The 20,073-nt window shown below is 41.7% G+C and overlaps 1 protein-coding gene across 1 annotated transcript in view; it reads left to right on the forward strand.

The window, feature by feature from the left end:
• The window catches only part of cxadr (CXADR Ig-like cell adhesion molecule), a 35,194-nt gene extending 23,706 nt beyond the window's left edge, over window positions 1-11,488 (forward strand). The window contains exons 3-7 of the mRNA XM_026329420.1: window positions 2,408-2,612; window positions 5,962-6,117; window positions 6,236-6,358; window positions 7,468-7,606; window positions 8,675-11,488. Of these exons, the coding sequence (XP_026185205.1) occupies window positions 2,408-2,612; window positions 5,962-6,117; window positions 6,236-6,358; window positions 7,468-7,606; window positions 8,675-8,957 (906 nt within the window). The 3' untranslated portion in view covers window positions 8,958-11,488. The remainder of the gene's footprint in view (window positions 1-2,407; window positions 2,613-5,961; window positions 6,118-6,235; window positions 6,359-7,467; window positions 7,607-8,674) is intronic.
• Window positions 11,489-20,073: the final 8,585 nt, after the last annotated feature.

Here is a 20,073-nt window from a genome sequence, read left to right on the forward strand (position 1 = left end):
AATATATCCAGACTACTCTTAAAGGTACAGCCACTATCAATAAACCTTTACAATAGAGACCTAGTCAAAAGGATCAATCCCCACAGGATTGCATGAATGGGGGAACTTGAAGCTGGAAGATGAGCAGTGTGCTGTGCCTGGCATGTAGAAATTACCCTTAGAGAAAGAAGTCATATTAATGAACCATGTGCCCCAGCTGCATTTTAATGCCATCAATGCATTCAGAAGTAATTCCATGACATTGTCTTTTCAGTCTAGTACCTGGTGGGGAATGATGCCCCTCTTCATTTGTCATATCCCAAATATCATCAGGGCCTTTTTGAGGGTGCTGAAGCATCACTAATGCATGTTGCTTTGTTGGGCCTGAATGAAAGATGCCAGGCATGCCTAAAGTAACAGTCATTTGCATTTGGCCCTCATTTCCTGGCTGCAAATTAGCTCAAGGGAGGGTGTGCCCTGAGTATTTACTGCTACTATGAGAACAAGGAAAACAATTACAACAACAAAATCTGAACTGTGTAAATAGGAGGATATTGTTCAGAAAAATACATTAAAATACGTAGCTTTATCCCATGTCACACACATTGTCGCCTTTGTCTTTGTGCACACCAGCAAAGCCTTTTGTTTTTGTTTTGAGTTACTGTTTGTGCCAAAGTACTGGAGGATTTGGACGTAATGCCATGACATGGTTTGATGAAAATTGCATTGTTTTGTATGTGAATGAGGGTCGCACATGCACATGGCTCATTCCCTGCAAGCCTCGGTGATAAAAGACACTAACTCCATTTTCAGGTACGGCTTCTGCTTTAACGCTACAAAGCAGTTTGGTGCAGAGCTGTTGCTGTGGAAGTATGTGGCAGCCGTAGTCATTCATTCAAGTTAAAATGATGTGTGGGAGTAAAAACTCACAACACTGCACGCTGTACAATGAGTGTTGACAGTACACAGGTATCACAGCTTCCTGCTTTGCCTCTCAAACGAGCTATACCTCTTCCGCTTCCCTCCCTGAGCAACAGCATCATGTGACAATGACCTCATCGTTACATGTCTAATAAAACTAAGCCTGGCCAAGAGAGGTCTGTTACCTCTATTGTATGATCTATCCACTGGGAATGGACAGGCCAGGTGGTGGTTGTGCCCTATCACTTATGAAACTCAGCACACAGACAGTGGCGTTCCTCTGTCCTTTCCAGCCCCTGCCAGCTTGTCTAGCCATTTGCCCTTTTCATTTTTATTCCCCAGGCTTTTATGGGATTTTTCTTTCATTGGATCATGATTTTCAAGGTTATTGTGCTGTTGGGATTTTTTTGGTAGAGGTGTGCATGTGTTCCTGTGAAGTGGCTGAGCCCAAGTGTGAGTTGTTGTCTGGTTTAGCTTGGGGCAATTTAATTTCCTCTCCTCCATGGTCCCGGCTCACATATCACATATTATTATTGCTGATGATCTGATCCCCAGTAACGTTGGGATCAGTTTTCCTCCCCTGTGGACCTGTGGAATTTGAACAGAATTACTTGTTTACATGACTAATATGTACAAGATGAACACATGGCCCAAGATGAGCATGCCTGCCGTGCAGCTCCAGAAACTAGGCTTCCATTTGGACAAGGCAATTTGGCATAGACACACTAGAACATACCTGACTTGTTTTCCCTTTTTGATGCTTGTCCCATGCTTCCTTTGCCTGCTCTACCTCCTCTGCTGGCTTAGGTTATTTTTCCTTTCCTCCTGCTGTGTTGAGTTTTTCTCTTCTCCTCCTCTGGGGATTGCTGTGGGTATGCCTGGTGTTGATCCTGGCACAGAAACGCTGTGAGCATGTTCATGTTATTTCCATAGAAATGAGGAAAAGTATACTATTGTCTATAAAGGAGAATCGAGCACATCTCATTGTTTGCTTCTCTTTTTCCCATCCTTGCCCTTTAAATGTCATTTACCCTTGTGTTTTTGTTTTTTTCCCTCCATTATCAACCCTGTTACTAGTTATGAGACTTGTTAGCTCCACCTTGCCTTTATTTCTAGCTATTTTCTTGATGCCAGACATCCCAGACGTCTGAGTGTTGAAGGGGTGGGGTGGCTGGTGGACAGAACTGGAGGCTATGGCTCTTTGTTGACACAGCAGGTGTTGATTTGGCTCCACAGTGGTGGCTTTGTTTGTTCCACCTTCATTTCTTCTAAGCACATGAAGGGCAGAGCAGCACAGGCTGAAGGGCACTGCAGAGATAAAAGAGAGGGTGCTTGCTCTCTTCCATATATTTTGGTTGGTTTACTAAGCAAAGCTTTTGCTTTCATAAAGCACACAACTGTCGTTTCAAGGCCTTTTATAAGCAGATAAGTCAGACACAGAGCATCCTTCTAAGTCATTTTGAGTTTCTAACTCAATCTCTTCCTTGTTCTCCTTTTCTGTGACCAGGTGATCTTCTACTCAGGTGACAGAGCCTACGAGGACTACTATGATCCCATGAAGGGCCGAGTCCACTTCAACTCAGCTGACCCCAAGAATGGCGATGCCTCCATCAACCTGATGGGGCTGAAGCCTTCGGACTCAGGCACCTACCAGTGTAAGGTGAAGAAGGCTCCTGGTATCCGCAGCAAGAAGATGCTTTTGATCGTTATGGGTGAGTGCAACACTCGCTGCGGCAGGACAGACTAGCAGTCTTTTTTCTCACAGTGTAAATTCTCTCCACAAAATGCAAAATGCACCAAATCGCATGCCCTGTGCCCTCCTTGACTGTTTTGATGTAATCCCTTCTAAAATTGAGTGCATAACCTTCCCAGTGGTTATAGAGCATTGTGACACAACTCTATATTCATGCTCTGTGATTATGTCTAAAGTCATAACCCTGATTTGTATTCACTATTGTAGATCTCTTTTATTTAAACCATATTAGTCTTGAAGAAGATTGCTTTTTTTGCTATTTACAATTTATTAGATATTTTTTATTTATTGCATTTCAAATGAACTGATTAGTGTACTAATACTTCATTATATTTGGTATATTTTTATATTATCTGTTAAGCCTTAATCTAATATGATTAAATATTATTGATTTTGAAATATTATTAATTAACCCATTAGTAAAGGGAAGTGGTATAAGAAACAATAATAAAATAATTGGAGATACTACAGATCATTTTCAAAGTAAACAATGTCATTTTAAAAATGTGGATAACCCATATCAGTGCTCAGCTGGCTTTTTATTGCATTGGGTGAGATGGGTGACACATCAGAGTTGTATAAGTCAGATGATTCACTCCCTAGGCAAACACACACTCACACTGGCCTTGCTGGTTGGTCAACTGACTAAATTATGTCGAAAGTGAATTGCCTCCGAAACCCGTCTGATATTTGCATATGGGAAAAACAACCCACATGCGCCTCACTAGTGTGTGTTGTGGGATAAGCTGCGTATTGTGCTGTTACTGCAGCCCTTTTATCAGCAGAGTTACTCTGTTCTAATGATATGAAGAGCTTCAGAAAATGGCTGCTGTTCTTGTTGACAGCACATTGCATGTACAAAAGTGGCTGCACAGCTCCAACTAGCCCAACCAGAAAGACAAATGCACAGGTTTCACTGATGTTGTGGCATCACTAAGCAGTTTCATAATCAAAGAGATGAATGATTACAGATTTTCAGACTGTTAATGGTGACTACATGTGGCTCAGTAATCACAGAGTAAGCCCTTGTTGAGGCCGCTTTACATAAAAATTGATTTCACCAGAAGCAATTTGAAAAAAAATGAATTACTGCTTAAGACACAGCTAATATGCTTGTGCATTTCCTGTGATCACTTCTCATCTCTCCATTCCTTACCACTGAGGGAGATTAGCACAACTTGTGTGTTAAATATTTTTGTTCAGCCCCGTTGTTGAAGTTTGTCAGTTCAATAAATTTTAATATGATTCACAAACAAGTTCAATAATATGTATTTTCCATATGCTGATCCTTTTTCATTTCTAGGGTTTATGTCCTGCTTATAAAGTATTTCTTAAAACCTAAGTGTCATTTATGAATATTCCAGCATTATTGTTATTATTTTGTAGTATGAGCTTTCAAAATAGCAGTGGTACTCACTCTGCTATTTTGGTTGTTGTTTAGATATATTTTTAGTTGTGTATTGTATCCTAAGAGCACCAGCTAAGGGGGCAGACATACGTGCGTGTTTGTGTGCGTGTATGTACAGTAGAGAAAGCTCGGAGCTACAGAAGCTGACAGGCTGTTATTGACCACAGGAGTGGGGGTGTTCTTAGCACAGAAACGCTGACGGGCAGAGGTGAGGACATCTTGCCAACTCTGCATTTTACCTTGAGGTTGATCTTGTCACAAGGTGGATGGTCCTCAGAACAGAGGAGACATATGTGTGTCCACAAACAAACGCACCAATTTATATGCTGTGTGTTACTTTGACTTGTCACAAATACTGCCATATGTAGGTATGCACACAGACTGACACCTGCAGTGTACATGGTGCCCATGTACTTTATATGATGTTACGTCTCTTGTGTATTGCAGCAGAACTTTGAAGTTAACAAAAGGAGAGTACCCACCTGCGGTACAGCACTGCATGTCAGCAACTCTCAACCTCTTTCTGACTAGACCCCACCTATACTTTCAACAGCCAGTCACTGAGCTCTGCCTCCCAGAACTCAGACACTCCTTGCCACATTCAAGATTTCAGTTCAACAGCCAATCTCTTTTAGTCTGTCTGCCTGGCTTTAGTGGGAGCTAGTTGTCAGTTGTACTGAACTTGTGTGCCTTCTGACCACAATGTGTGCAACAGTATAGCTGTCCCTTTTCTGTTTATCTCGTTCATTAGACTCCTCGTGGAGCTCCTAAATCTCTATTCATTGCTTATTTAACAGAGCTGTGTTGGCTGTATTTCTCTGTTCTTCATCTCTCTGGGCTCCTCCAGCTCCGTCACCTTCTGTTTTGACCTCATCTAAAAACAAATAAATCTGCTCATCGGACAGCCTTCCTAATGTGACGAGCTGTGTGTTACAGCCCACAGACATGTTGAGTGGGCTTTCACCTTTAAAAGATGCATTCAAAATGTCATAGCTCTCTGACATTTACTGTGTGGTGCGTGAATGTGTGTGTAGGTGCAACCCAGCAGCAGCAAAGAGCAGGCCCCTGTCAATACTATATCTTTCCATCACTGCTCTCTGTCTGTGTCCTAACCCTGTGTTCTGTTATATTAGTAGGAGCACTAATTGCTGTCAGTCTACTGTTAATCCTAATGGTTGTGTCTGCTAAGCTCCACCCTTCTGCCTGACACCTGGTTCTGATCTGGAGAGTCCCACTCCAGGGTTTTGTTGTTACAGAGCCTATTACCACACCATAATGTCAACTTTCTGTCAGTGAACACAGAGCACAGACTTGGACTGTGGCCTCAAATTTCCTCTATCCAAACATTACCTCTCATAGCTGCTTTTTCTTTTTCTCTCCCCCCATCCCTCTGCCTCCCTTTTAGCTCCTCGCCTGGCTGACTGGGTGCTTGGGTTTTGCTGGAGTCTGCCTGCTTTTAATTTGGAGCTCTGTTTGTTTTTGAATCCCCACATCTCATCTGCTGCCAGCACGCTAACTGGCCAAAGAGTGTTTGCACACATTAAACTTTAAGACAGAAAGCTTTGCCTCCATCCTTAACCCTTTGTGTTCACGCCTGTGTGCCCACACACTCATCTCCCTTTTTTACGATTATTCTGAGTGACAGCTCCTGTAATGACAACAGCTGTGTCATTACTCTGATTGCTGCTCTCATTACACTGATGACGGCTGCTTTGAGAAAAGCAGTAAAACAATTTTCAAAATACACAATATAAACAGACACACAAGTTGCCCACACCATGCAAGACTGAAAAATAACAGGGTTGTTGACAGGAGGACTGCGCTGTTCTAAGCTAATGTGACCACCTGGATGTGTCTGCTACTTTTCACATCTGATAATTTTCATCCCTTTACTCCACAGTGAAGCCGTCCAAGCCCAGGTGTTATGCCGAAGGCCCCACACAGGAAGGCAAAGACGTTGTGCTGAAGTGTATATCTAGTGAGGGCACCACCCCTCTGAAGTACACCTGGGAGAAGACCAGTGACAGCAAGCTGCTGCCCTCCACTGCTGTACTGGGTAATGGACCCTGTCATAAGCACATCCAAACAAATAGGAAACAGTTTTTAAGTCCTTCACACAGGTGTCCATTTGACACTGTCATCTCTTCAATATGTGCTCTGTGTCCTCACTACAGATCCTGTGGGAGGCACCATTAATGTGAGGAATGCATCTGCCAGCGCATCTGGCACCTACCGCTGCACTGCCACCAACCGTATTGGTACTGACGATTGTATACTGTATCTCAACGTAACGCCTCGTGAGTACTGTACAAACATCCTGTAATTGCATTAACCTGAATTCTGCCTGTTTCAGATTTAGACTTGTTGCTCTGCTGTCTGACCACCTTTTCAAATTACCATTAAATGTTCAGCTGGCTACTGTGTTTACCATATACAAATACATTTTGAAAGTCTTTTTTTCAAATCTTTAGCTGTTTGTACCCCTCCCTTTTTATATTTTGAAGATTATAGTTACCCAAGTGAGAGGTTGTATGATACTGCAATACTTTGAGCCAAGTTCTAAGCACATCTATTTACCATGTTAACCAATTTAATTGAGTGTGTTAGCATACTAAACTTTTCTACATTACATATGTTACATTGCAGTCCATCAAATAGTATTTGAGATAAGGGCTATAACTAATAATTATTTTTCATAATTTATTTGTCAGTTATTTTCTTTATTAATCGATGAGTTTCTTGTTCTATAAACATCAGAAACTAGTTAGGAATCCCCATCACAATTTCCTAAAGCCTACTGTGGTGTTTACCCAACAAAAACTCCAAAACCTAAGCATAAAGAGAAATAATTGTTTGTTTTTTTTTGTAATTTTAAGACAAGGAAAATTGGCTATTTCATTTGAGAAAGTGAAAAAGAAAGTGACAGCAGTAAAAATTTGGCAGTTTATCACAGATGAATGAATGTGCAACGTTATAACCCGGTCATCTTCTCAACACTGAAGCAAATGTCGTACTAAGGATTCCACTGCATTTAGAAATTGGATTAATGAGTGTCATGGACATGGTTTGAGGACTTCGGCAGTGTGTGGTGTTCAGCTTCATGGGCATTTGAAGCTCTGGTTCCACACACACAATGATGTCAAACTCAAATGCTGCAGCAAGAGACAAGTGTAGCTGAGCACTTGAACACAATCCTGCTACCATCCACAGAGTCTTCAGTGTTACTTTTCACATGCCTGTCATTGTTTATTCTTGTTATTGAATATTGTTTTTCCAGCACTGGACTATTGTTCCTTTGAAAATAACCTATCACTACATTTTGAGGTCTTCAATCACAGACCCTTAGCTATAACTACTTTGCCACATTAACCAACCCTTTCAACCTTTTCTTCTTTGTGTTGTCCAGCCCCCAACACTGCAGGCATTGTTGCAGGATCCATAATTCTTGTCCTCCTGATCCTCCTCATTATTGCCATCATCCTCTTCTGCTGCTGCCGTGCCCGTCACAGGAAGAAGTACGAAAAGGAAATCTGCAATGAGATAAGGTAAAGCATGAAGTAAAGCAATGTCATTGCAGTGTGGCTCACAAATGGCCAGAACCCCTTTTTGAAAGAGGCTAGTTTTGTAGTACTGTGAATGTTAATGTATGAAAAATGTGTGATGGGTTGTTTAATGCTGTATAGATAGTAAGCATAAAAAATGCCAGAGGGTAAATGCAGTGATTATTCTGAGCTCCCCATATAATATGACATGTGGTCATCTCAGATACACACACATGCACACAAACATACCGCAACAGACCCATCAGCCATGAAAATAGTTTTTCTCTATCAGCGTTTTTCTTTTTTTTTTCCACCCTTCCTCAAATAAACAGCTGTGGTAATCAGTTTGAAAGCTTTGTTTGCTCTGTGGATCCTGTGTCAGGTCTGCTGCTGCTCCCCCTCTCCCGCCCCATCCATCTCCCCATCCGGCCCACAGGCTCTGTCCAACCCCTGGGCTTACTATTGCTCTGCTGTGGACTGAATCTGTCTGAGACCACAGTGTGACACGGCTCACACTGCAGGACAAAGAGGATTAGACCACTGGTCCTGTGTCGTATACACAGATGCACATATTTGCTGAAACGCCACAGAGTGATGCTATGGACTACACAAGCTCTCTCCCCTCAGGCTCAATTTGATTGAGCATTTAACTGGATTATTGCTGCTTATTAGTTGTTAATGTGGTGTCAGGGGAAGCAGAGGGCATAGCTGTGTTTAGATGCTCAGTCTCTACAGGCTATTATAAAGTCACTGTGGCTGAGCGGTGCAGACATTGCCCAAACCAAGCAAATGGGTCAGCTCCAATTATTTGACCCTCTTCAGTGAGTCAAATTATGTCTTGCTCTTGAAATGACTCATGCAGACTCCTTAAATACTCATTGTCTTTTGCACTGTTGATAGTAAGCCATTCCACACTTCCCTATGAGCTTTTAAGCTTCATTATGATTTATAGTATCTCAGAAAATCATTTTTAATATTACATTTTTCTGACTTGACCCTCAGGTAAACTCACGAAACTGGGTTTATGACTTTGTCTTACTGTCTAAATGTGTTGTCTCCGTTTCTCCTCAGAGAGGATGTGCCACCTCCCAAGAGCCGAGTTTCAACAGCGCGGAGTTTCACTGTGGGGAGCCAGCGCTCCTCCCTGGGGTCCATGTCACCTTCCAACCTGCACGAATACGCCCTGAAGCCTCAGTACGACAAGATTCCCTCATCAGAGGAGTATGAGAGGCCACCAAGCCAAGCCCCTATACCCCCGCCCTCTGCTGCCAAGATGTCTGGCCCCAACCTCAGTCGCATGGGGGGCATCCCAGTAATGATCCCTGCTCAGAACAGGGATGGCTCAATCGTCTAGCACGTCCTCATCTAGAGAAGGGACCGTGCAGCAAGGGGAGGGGATGGGGGAAGGGAGAAAGGAGAAGGACATAGGCCAATGAAGATAGAGCCACAGCTGGGATGGGCTGACTCACCTGACTTGTAGCTCTTCATTATTTACAAATGGGACTATATGCCTCTTATGAAGAACTGGCTTTGCTGTGGTGCTGAGAAAAGAAAATGAATAGCATTGGAATCACAACAGAGCACATTAACTTTTTATTAAATACAAAAAACTGGTAAAAATAGAAATTATGGTGTACATAAGTGATTGCATGTTTTTTTTTTTTTTTTTAATTATAGATGGCCCTTACTATAGATGTACTGTATGTTCAAAACAGATCCAGGCCACCAATTGGCCAGTGTACAGCTGTATGCATGCATGTGTGTATACAACTGCAGCTGTATGTGTGTGAATACAGTTTTATGTATGTGAATGGAAGTTGGGGAAATATATAGCTCCTTTATAATCATTTGTCAGGCAATCCATTCTTTAGTAGTTTCTGACCAATTTTAATTCCATGCATTTATTGTAAAATGAGATGGAACAGCTTTTGGAAAAAACATGAAAGATGAATTAGAAGAAAATTTATAGATTTGATTTGACCAATTTAAAAAATATATATCGTTGACCCAGTTGGGGTTTCAAATTTCCAGTCTAGAGTGGAGGAATGAAAGAACAAGATTGGCTGGTTGGGGAGGGGGAGGTTCAAATCACTGTATCTTCTGATTGGGTGGATTATCCGTTCTTACCCCTTTTAAAATATATATATATATATATATATATATATATACACACACACACTACTATATGTGTGTGTGTGTGTGTGTGTGTTGACTCCCTCTTCCCTCCCTCCAGAGTTTAGATGAAATAGCATATAGGAAAACAGTGGGGGCAGATGAACAACAAGGTTCACTGAGCAATCAACTTTAATTGTGTTTGACTGTTAACAGGCCTCTAACCCCAATGACTACTAGAACGTATAGCCTCCCCAAACAGATGTACACCCTATTAGCACGACAGGAGCCCCAAGTTTTAATTCATCATATGTAGCAGTAGTTACCTCTCCCTCAGAGGGCCCACATATATAATCCTTATTTGCTGTTGCATTACAAAGAGCCAGTATCTTTTAGTCTTCTGTCTGTGGGCAGTATGAAACCTTTGACTTCTCTAGTGAAGGATGCAAAGCCTGTGTGGATGAAGAAAATACCCGTAAATAGGAAGAAATGTCATAAGATGCTCAATGCTGTTTCTCTGTCTCAACATTATAACCACTTCAACTTGAGTTCCTTTTATAGTCTGTCACTTCTAGATAATATAAATATGCAGTCAGTCAGTGTAGATTGTCTTAGACCGTTTCATGAAGTTAGTTTGTGGGTTAACTCTTAAACCCAGCTCATTCTTGCCATCTTATCTGCTACCTTACAAAACATACTGTATAAATACCTGGACTGGGCAAAGTGTTTCTTTTTGTTCCAAAGCCTTATTCTATTCCTTATTTTAGCCTTATGCACCTCTCCTCAGTTCACCTCTGAATAGCACTCAGCTGGATTCTAATGACTTCTATTGTGCCTTGTTGTCCCAGTTAAGTTGTGTCATAGCACATCCGCCAATGTGCTATGCGCAGTAGCGCATCATCTCAAATGGCTGCTCTAGCCCACACTCACCAGAACACTATAGTAATCAGTCCATTGAGTGTTTGCTGTTGCCTCTATCAGGTCAGGTCTGGGATTCCCCACACCCATTCACCTCACAGAAAGTCTCTTAGTTTAACAAAAGCTTTACCGCTGACTGCTTTTGTATTCCAAATCATGATTTTGTGTTTATTTTGTTTATTTTTTTAAAATGTTTTTTTAAAACTTTTTTTAAATGACCAAAATGGTTTTGGCTCTAGCTATAAATCTTCTGTCAAAGTAAACCTATCTAATCACAAAACAGTTGAATGGTATAATGATACTTGTATGTACATGTGATGCTCTCTGTACTGTGTTGGCTGATCTATATCTAAAACAGAAATCGGGGGGAAAGGCTTGTCCGTACAATTCGAATGCTCCCTGGTATGATTGGGCGTTTCAGGCACTGTGTGTGTGTGAGTGTGTATCTCGTACATTTTTTTGGGTGAATTCTAGCATCAATGTGCAATGACTGTTTTAGAGACATCTTGGCCCCTGTACTTCCTGGCAGATTTGATCTTGGAGAAAAGTCAGACCTGGGCCTACCTCAGCAAAGCAATTACACCAGTTGATTTCCTTTTAAACACTACTGTGTGTGTGTACGAGAGAAAGAGCAGGCTGTTTGTGTATGAAGGGGGTTTGCTTTATCAGTATGGCCGCCTGTAGAGTTAGGGTTAGGTTTTCACCTGTTGACAAGCTGTACAAAGCTTGTCCGTTTATTGGCGTCTGCTATGTGCTAATGACAACAAATACTAACACTATTAACTAGCATTTAAATCTGCGTACTAAAATTATATGAAGATCTGCTTTGAGGTTTGCACACTGTGAAAAGCAATTTTCCATTTTGTGTGTATTTTTTTGTTCTGTATTTTTGAATAATAAAAGTCCATGAAATAAAAAACACATAGCCAGCTATCTTCATTAGTTTGTTTACAGACGCAGTAGGAGCTGTTGACTAGAGTATGAATAAAGCTTTATTCCTATGTATGCTTCTAGTGCATAGTCTCAGGGGATTTGAACTCCTGCAAGATTTGAATGTGATTAATTTTAATCAGCCAATGAATTTCACCCCTCACATCAGGTGAGGTAACCACTTAATGACTATAATTAATCAATGAAGCAGGGAGGCACAGTCACCTCCTGTTACCTCCAACACTTGACATTCAGCTCCAGTATAAACATACCTAGGTTTATGACCCAGCTCGCCAAATAGCACAGTTGAGCCATCCCCTCATCCTGTAGACCTGACTGTCAGTCCTCTGCTGCACTGGCATCAAGGCACCATTTGTTTCAACATTAGCTTTTTTCAATTACAGCCAATTTCCTCATTCTAGTTAATGTGGTGGGTCCTGCAAGCTAGCACTAATCAAAGTTGTACAAAATTAGCTTTCTAATTAAGTATGCTGAATGAAGTGAATGTTAATGGCTGAGGGACACATCAGGCATGTTAGTATTCCCTCTTTCTATTGCACCCACTGTCCACCTCCTCGCACTGTTCATGCACTTAACAACATGCTGGTGACATGTGGATAGATACCTGATTATTAGCCAATAGCTCCACTGTGGGTAGGCTGTTGACAGCTAGTCAATAAAAAGACTAAAGCACTTAGTAGCAGTGCTAAGCGGACCTCCGTTGCTATAATTGGTTGTCAGTAATAGATAGGACTCCAGAGCATTGATCTGTGGCTAGTCGAAGTCACTCATGGATCCTAATGGCTCCCCAGCAGCTCTGCACATCAGGGGCTCTCTGGGTTTGTTCAGCTTTAATGATATGAGCACACAGCTATCCTACAAATGGATGTGGTGGGATATGTCCAGCCACTTTTATGGCTTTGCTTTCAAAGCATTCATTAAAATGACATTAGCGGTACATGCTACTGCCATGTGCAGATTAGATTTATGGACTAAACACTGTTCTATTATTGAAATAATGTACAATGATACATCATATGTTGAGTGTCCTCTAGCCTTATATACATCTGTGACATTTTTTACCTCATGTCCTCATTCACATAGCTGAAGGCAGAGTGGTGTTGTGCTCAGCACCTGGGGATTTGTGCTTGCCTCCCACTTCCCCAACTCCCCCTTTCTGCCTGAATAAGGTATTAATTGTTTGTACAGATCATGGAGGCTGGTAAGGCAAAAAAGCTCATTGGTTCTCCAGGAGGGTTTCCCTGGCAACCTTATCAGGTTGTACACAGTCTAAGCCTGCTGCTTGCGGGATGATTTATCTAGTAAAGTGTGAGTCGCTCTTTGCTAACAAAAGAGTCCTCTAAAAGCATTGGTCTCATCAAAGTCGCACTCCTCCAGTGTGACGTCTGGTGTCACAGACATTAAGCTTTTCTGCTGTTTTTAGAAATCTCGCACAGGTTGGGAGAGGGTTACATAGGGAATTCTGGGTAGGATGGTGGAATATGCATATGCATAAAGAGACAGCTTCACCGGCTCCACTGGCACAGAAGTACATTAACATTTTGGCTCAGCACTCTTAGCACTTTGGATGTAAAATGACACAGATTATGATGTGAATGTGAGCTTTTACAGCCTCACTGGATGAATAACTGAAGAGTTACAGCCATTTTTGGACATGGCCCCACTTACTTTCTGGTCTCAGTAGAATTTAGATGGTCACAGAGTATATTTAAATGTAGAATTATGATTCTACTTTGCAAGTTTAAAAAAGGACTTCATACATCTGTGTTAAATTCTCTTTGGGCCCTTTTTGTTTCATGTTTTCAATTCATCATCATTTCATTGTTTGATTATCATAACATTAGTATTCCACATGTGGGATGATGAGGGTGAGTAAGCAAATAAATGACTGTGTGCCTTTTTAACCAACACAACCAGTCTGTCTGAGACTACCCTTAAAATCAAGCTGACAGTCTGAACTTTAAATGCACAGTCACTGTGCCATGTCAAATGAAAAGGAATTGGAAAAGAAGGCACAACATCAATGTGTCACAATGCAAACACTCACTGCACTCAACCGTATGTCGCCTTGAACAACCTGCATGTTGCATGGTAGAGATGCTGGATATTTTGTGGAGAGGGAGAGGAGCCAATCATCCCAATCTGTCTGCTATTCCTGCAGCCAGCCCAAATTTCTCATGAGGCTTACCCAGCTTCTATGCACTCATTTGTCATTTTTCCTCACCTCTCAGTTTTGCAGGAAAAGAGCACCGGTACACCACCCAGCAGCCCCCCTCGTCTTCCTAGTCGGTCGATATCAGGTCATCTGTTGAGGGCTGATCGCTACACACGTTGCATCTCAGTCTGATCTTGGGTCACTACTTTAACATTGTGCAGCTCACATTTTGATGACTAATATGTGACTTTGGATGAATCACCCTCCCCTCTGTGCTCTAGGGAGAAGTGGGGAGCAGCAGTAGCTCCATGCTGATATTATACTAAAGCAAAAAACCTCATGTAATTTCACAATCCTCCTCACTCTGTGGTGGCTTTGTCTGCTGAGACTCATGATGTGGCATGAGTGAAAAACAGAAGCAGACGTGCTCTTTAACCAGATTCCATATGGCACTGAAGGAGAAAAGGAGAGAGCATCCGTAAGAGGGTTCACATCCAGCCACATGTGCTCAGAGGCAGGACACCTGGTTTGATATCCTCAATCATCAAAGTATTGTAGCTGCATGCTCACACAGTTCTTTCGATCTTTTCTCCAAACACTGTGCTCTGTTGTCTCTTCTCTTCCTTGAGTCAAGCGGAGAGATTGGAACACTGGTTTAAAGCCCTCAGACCCAGATGGAAGTTACAGAGTGTGGCTCAGCTCAGTCATTACCAATGTGATTTGTACTTTTAATGCACCTCGGCTTGACTCTATTATACGTGATCGCCCTCCAATGCCATGTCATCAGGAGGGCACAATGGAGACTGGCAATAAAAATGCAGCCTTGGCAAGGGAATGGGGTTCAGTTTCCCTTTTCTCTCCCCCTGATGATTGGGGTCATCTCTATTATTACCACAGTCCTGTCAGTGATCTATTGTATGGTCTCAGTGTCTGTCCATGTGTATGTTCACAGGTATTAGCACTGGGTGTGTGTATCCATGCGCAGTGGCATCAGCCTGAGTGTCCACAATGAGGGCAAAAGCCAGGGGTGTGATTTAACAGGATGTGGTGATCCCTTTTCTCTTTGCACCAACAGAACAAGCTCCATCCCCTACCTCAGGCTATTTCCAGCCAAGCAATTAGACAGTGTCTTTTCTCCATGCTGGACACGTAGCTCAGGCTACCTTCACAGACTGAAATGTGCCCTCTGTGCAACATTCTGGTCATCACAGGTGCTATATGAGAGTGAGGCTCTGGATGGGGTTTGGATGGGGCAGCATTGTAAAATGCAGTGCAATTCCCATAGAAATCTGTCTGGATTTGTGAGGGTAAAATCTTTGGAAAGTTGAATTCTTATAGAACAGAATATCAATCTTAATATCAAGTTAATAGGTTTACTAATGGAGTTTTACAGTCTTACATATAATTACTTTCACATTTCCATTTGTTGAAAGGGTTTACTGGAAAAGATTGTCATGGAGGTACAAAATAGCAACAATGCATTACAGCATAATGTCATTCAATTTCAATTCAATTCAATTTTATTTGTATAGCGCCAAATCACAATACAAATCATCTCAAGGCACTTTACAAAAACTAAAACTAAAAACCCAACAATTCCCTTATGAGCAAGCACTTGGCGACAGTGGAGAGGAAAAACTCCCTTTAACGGAAGAAAAAACCTCCAGCAGAACTGGGCTCAGTTTGGGCGGCCATCTGCCTCGACCGGTTGGGGTGAGTGGATAGAGCAGAGAGAAAAGAACAGAAACAATAAACAACAAATAGACACTGCAGGTTGGTGGGACCAGTAACTGCACATCAGCAATATACAGCACCAGGACCACGGCCACCTGCAGAAGGTACAGAGAGAACAGAGAGAGAGGGAGAGATTACAAACTAGGGGAGAGAGAGAGCACAAGGTTAGTGACATTCAATGGTGGAATATACATGAGGTGGGAGGAGAGAAGAGAGGGGAGGGGAAGGGAAAGGGGGGGGGGGTTAGGGTAGGGGAGCTCAGTGCAACGATGGTCCTCGGGCAGTCTAGGCCTATAGCAGCATAACTAAGGGATGGTTCAGGGTTGCCTGAAGCCAGCCCTAACTATATGCTTTGTCAAAGAGGAAGGTTTTAAGTCTAGCCTTAAAAGTACAGAGAGTGTCTGCCTCCTGAACCCAGGCTGGGAGCTGGTTCCACAGGAGAGGAGCTTGATAGCTAAAGACTCTGCCTCCCATTCTGCTTTTGGAAACTCTGGGAACCACAAGTAGACCTGCACTCTGAGAGCAACGTGCTCTATTGGGATAATATGCTTCTATGAGATCTTTAAGGTATGAAGGAGCTTGATTATGAAGGGATTTGTATGTGAGAAGAAGGATTTTAAATTCTATTCTATATTTTACAGGGAGCCAATGAAGAGAAGCCAATATAGGAGAAATATGATCTCTCTTGCTAGTTCCTGTCAGGACTCTGGCTGCGGCATTCTGGATTAATTGGAGGCTTTTTATGGAGATACTGGGACATCCAGATAGTAATGAGTTACAGTAATCTAGCCTTGAGGTAACAAATGCATGGACTAGTTTTTCTGCATCATTTTGAGACAGGATGTTCCTAATTTTGGAAATGTTGCGCAGGTGAAAGAATGCAGTTCTAGAGATTTGTTTTATGTGTGAGTTAAAGGACATGTCCTGGTCAAAAATAACTCCAAGGTTTTTTACAGTAGTGCTAGAGGCCAGGGCTATGCCATCTAGAGTAGCTATAATTTGAGAAAAGTTATTTCTGAGATTTTTTGGCCCAAATATAATGACTTCTGTTTTCTCCGAGTTTAAAAGTAAAAAGTTACTGGTCATCCAGGCCTTTATGTCAGTTAGACAGGCTTGAAGTCTGGTTAACTGGTTTGTGTTAACAGGTTTAATAGATAGATATAACTGAGTGTCATCTGCATAGCAGTGGTAATTAATAGAGTGCTTCCTAATGACATATCCTAAAGGAAGCATGTACAGGGTGAACAGAATCGGTCCTAGCACGGAGCCTTGTGGAACTCCATAACTAACTTTTGTTCATGTGGAAGGTTCATCATGGACATGAACAAACTGGAATCTGTCCGATAAATAGGATTGGAACCACTTTAACGCTGTTCCTCTGATACCAATCACATGCTCCAGTCTCTGGTGTCGAATGCTGCACTAAGTTCTAGGAAGACAAGTATTGAAACAAGTCCATTATCTGAGGCTAAGAGAAGATTCGTTGGTTACTTTTAACAGTGCTGTTTCTGTGCTATGATGTTCTCTAAATCCTGATTGAAAATCTTCAAATAGTTCATTCTTGTGTAAGTGGTCTGATAGCTGCTTAGCAACAGGTTTTTCTAGGATTTTAGAAATAAATGCCAGGTTGGATATTGGTCTATATTTAGCCAAGACTCCTGGATCAATTATTACTAGATGTTTTAAATGTTTTACTACTATATGATTAAAATGTCCCTGTTAGTTTGTCTGAACCCTGAATATCAGTTACGTGAATGATGATGATGATGATGATGATTTTTAAGAGGACTCCAGTAAATCTCCATCTACACAACTCACACTATTTATATTGATTCAATGGGGCAGCTTGCCTGTTGGCTGCAGTTAAAGACAGGAAAAGTGCTGATTTTAGGATTTTTGGGTGATTTCAGGGTTTTTGCGTGTTTATTAGGGCAGCACGGTGGATGTTGCCTCAAAGCAAGAAGGTTCCTGGTTTGAAACCCAGCAGGGAACTTTCTGTGTGGAGTTTGCATGTTCTCCCTGTGCTTGTGTGGGTTTTCTCCAGGTACTCTGGTTTCCTCCCACAGTCCAAAAACATGTATGTCAGGTTGATTGGTGACTCTAAATTGCCCATAGGAGTGAGTGTGAGTGTGTGAGGTTGTTTGTCTCTATGTGGCCCTGTGATGGACTGGTGACCTGTCCAGGGTGGACCCCTGCCTTTCACCCTTTAACAGGTATAGATAATGGATGGCTGTTCAGTAGGGTCACATGTCTCACTGCGCATGTGCACAGGTAAACACTGGTTTGGGGCAGGCGTCAGCTCAGGTGTATTTGCCTTTGGTAGTAGCCAGTTTTTCAAAGAGGCTGCACATGTCGGTCTCTGTCTCAGCAGGGGTGGAGACACCCACATACTGTCCACTAGTTCCCAGAGACAGCGCTTGGTTTCCCTGAGGTGAATTTGCTGTGTACTAACATTTTGAGCCCGTGTCTTGAACTTTGTTGTGTCTTAGCATTGTTGCTGTTAGGGGTTAGGTGCACTCATGATGAGAAGAGTGAGTTATGGCTGAAAATTTGGGGTTTCTGAGTTGTTGCTGTTATTTTGAAAGGTTCCTACTGCTCCAAAGTAGCCTCTCTGCTAGCTTACAGGCCAGTGTTGATAATATTTGTTTTTGTTGTTTTGTAACAATGCACAAAGTAAACATTGGCATCAGTGTTCAGAAAGAAAAGAAACAAAATCAGCAAGGCCAGGGTGGGCTGAATGAGCTTCACCATTGTGCACTAGTATACAAACTTTACAAAACTCACTGTAAACACAATTTAATATGTTTAATCTGAAAAACTCCCATAGACCAGTAGGTTTCCACTGCAATCCAACAAATCACTCATCTTACAGCCTTTCTCATACCAGCTTCTCTTAAATAAATAAAATATCGATTTCCTATTAATTGTTGTCCCCATAAATGGATAACAGGGTGAAAAAATAAAGTATATGCCTTTGCAAATGTGACAACTTAATAAGATTTTAAGTCTTGTTAACCTTAAAATCCCCTTTTAAAAGACAAGCCCTGCTAATGCTTTACACAGGCTCAGGAAACCACAGTTTGAGACAAATATGCTTTTAACCATTTCCTCCTCTGAAGAAACAGCTGACCCCCAATTGTCACTGTATGATTTCCCTACCAAAAACCAGTCATATTCCTCTCTGCCTCTCTCTCACTTTGGAATAAGTAAAATCACCAAGAGCACAATGTAAATTACTTTTGGACCAAATGGTTCTAGTGACTACCCACTGTGCGTTTGCTTTATCTACATAAACATGACTGCATTGGGTCTTCAGCATAAGGCCCTGAGGTTCGAAATACAAAAATTAAAAGTCATTTGGGAGTTTGTTGCAGATGTGGTTTGTTTGAGTCTATGGATTTTATCAGTGGTCTGTAAGCCACATAGCTCCTGCTCTCAACCTGACATTACAGAGCAATAAGAAGCAGAGCAGGACAGGTAATGTTGCCAGTGTCCGATCCAGCCATTCTGAGTTGCATGTTATGCAGCTAAAGCTCCTCACCCCCACCTTTCAGGCTTTTTAACTTTACACCCTGCTGCTTATTCACATCAGAGGGATTGTTTCACAGCAGACGTTTCACCATAGGCCGGTGTTATTAATAACATTTCTGATGGCTGCACCAGTTTGGGTGACCTTCCAGGACTGTAGTATTGTGCATTCACACTGAGATGATTTATTGGTATCACTGGAAGCGAGCCATTGTTATTCTTATTAGCTGCACCTGCGCTAGCCCCAGTATGTGCCCCCCTTGGCATTAGCATTAGATGCTACAGCCCCACCTGGGATTTAACAAAAGTTTAAATGTCTGTTGTGAAAGTTGTCATTATTTCCCTGAAAGACTGGCTAAATGTGGAAACCAATATGGTTTTGTTACACAAGATAGAAACCACATTCAGTTTATCTCTGCAGACCCTGTGTTTAACTATGCATAAGACAAATGTTTTTACCTCAGTCTGAGTTTGTGCCACCATTCTCAATTACTCATGATCTATTATTCGATATCATTAATTCTATCTAAAAGGCTGCTGCTGAACTCCTGTGGTTTATGTAGCTTGTATCCACACTTCATTGGCCACAGAGGTTGGTGCTGAAGAAGTGAAATGATCAGTCAGTCCATTCAGAAATGCATCACAAAAATGCTTATTTTTAGGCAAAGTGACAAACATTCTCTGGTTCCTGCATTCAAGTTTGAAAATATGCTGCTTTTCCTCTAAACATTTGGATGTGTTATCTTGTGTTCTAGCGAGGACTGCAACAAATAATTATTTTCATAACTGATGAATTGTTTGGTCAATAAAATGTCACAAAACTTTATCAAGTTATTAAATCCCAAGATGAGGTCATCACATTGCTTGTTCTGTCCCAACATACTCAGCTCTTTTTACAGTATGTCAGTAACTAAGTAATTGTTACCATAGATATATAATGTACCATTATCTGCAGACTTGTCTTAGCCTGCTGCTGCCTCCATCATCTCTTAATACACTAATCATGCAGCTCCTGCATAACATTTTTAAATTTCATGTATTTGTTTAAACAAATCTTTCCATTGGCTGAAAT

Source organism: Mastacembelus armatus, chromosome 14, assembly GCF_900324485.2.
Source record: "Mastacembelus armatus chromosome 14, fMasArm1.2, whole genome shotgun sequence".
Lineage (NCBI taxonomy): Eukaryota > Metazoa > Chordata > Actinopteri > Synbranchiformes > Mastacembelidae > Mastacembelus > Mastacembelus armatus.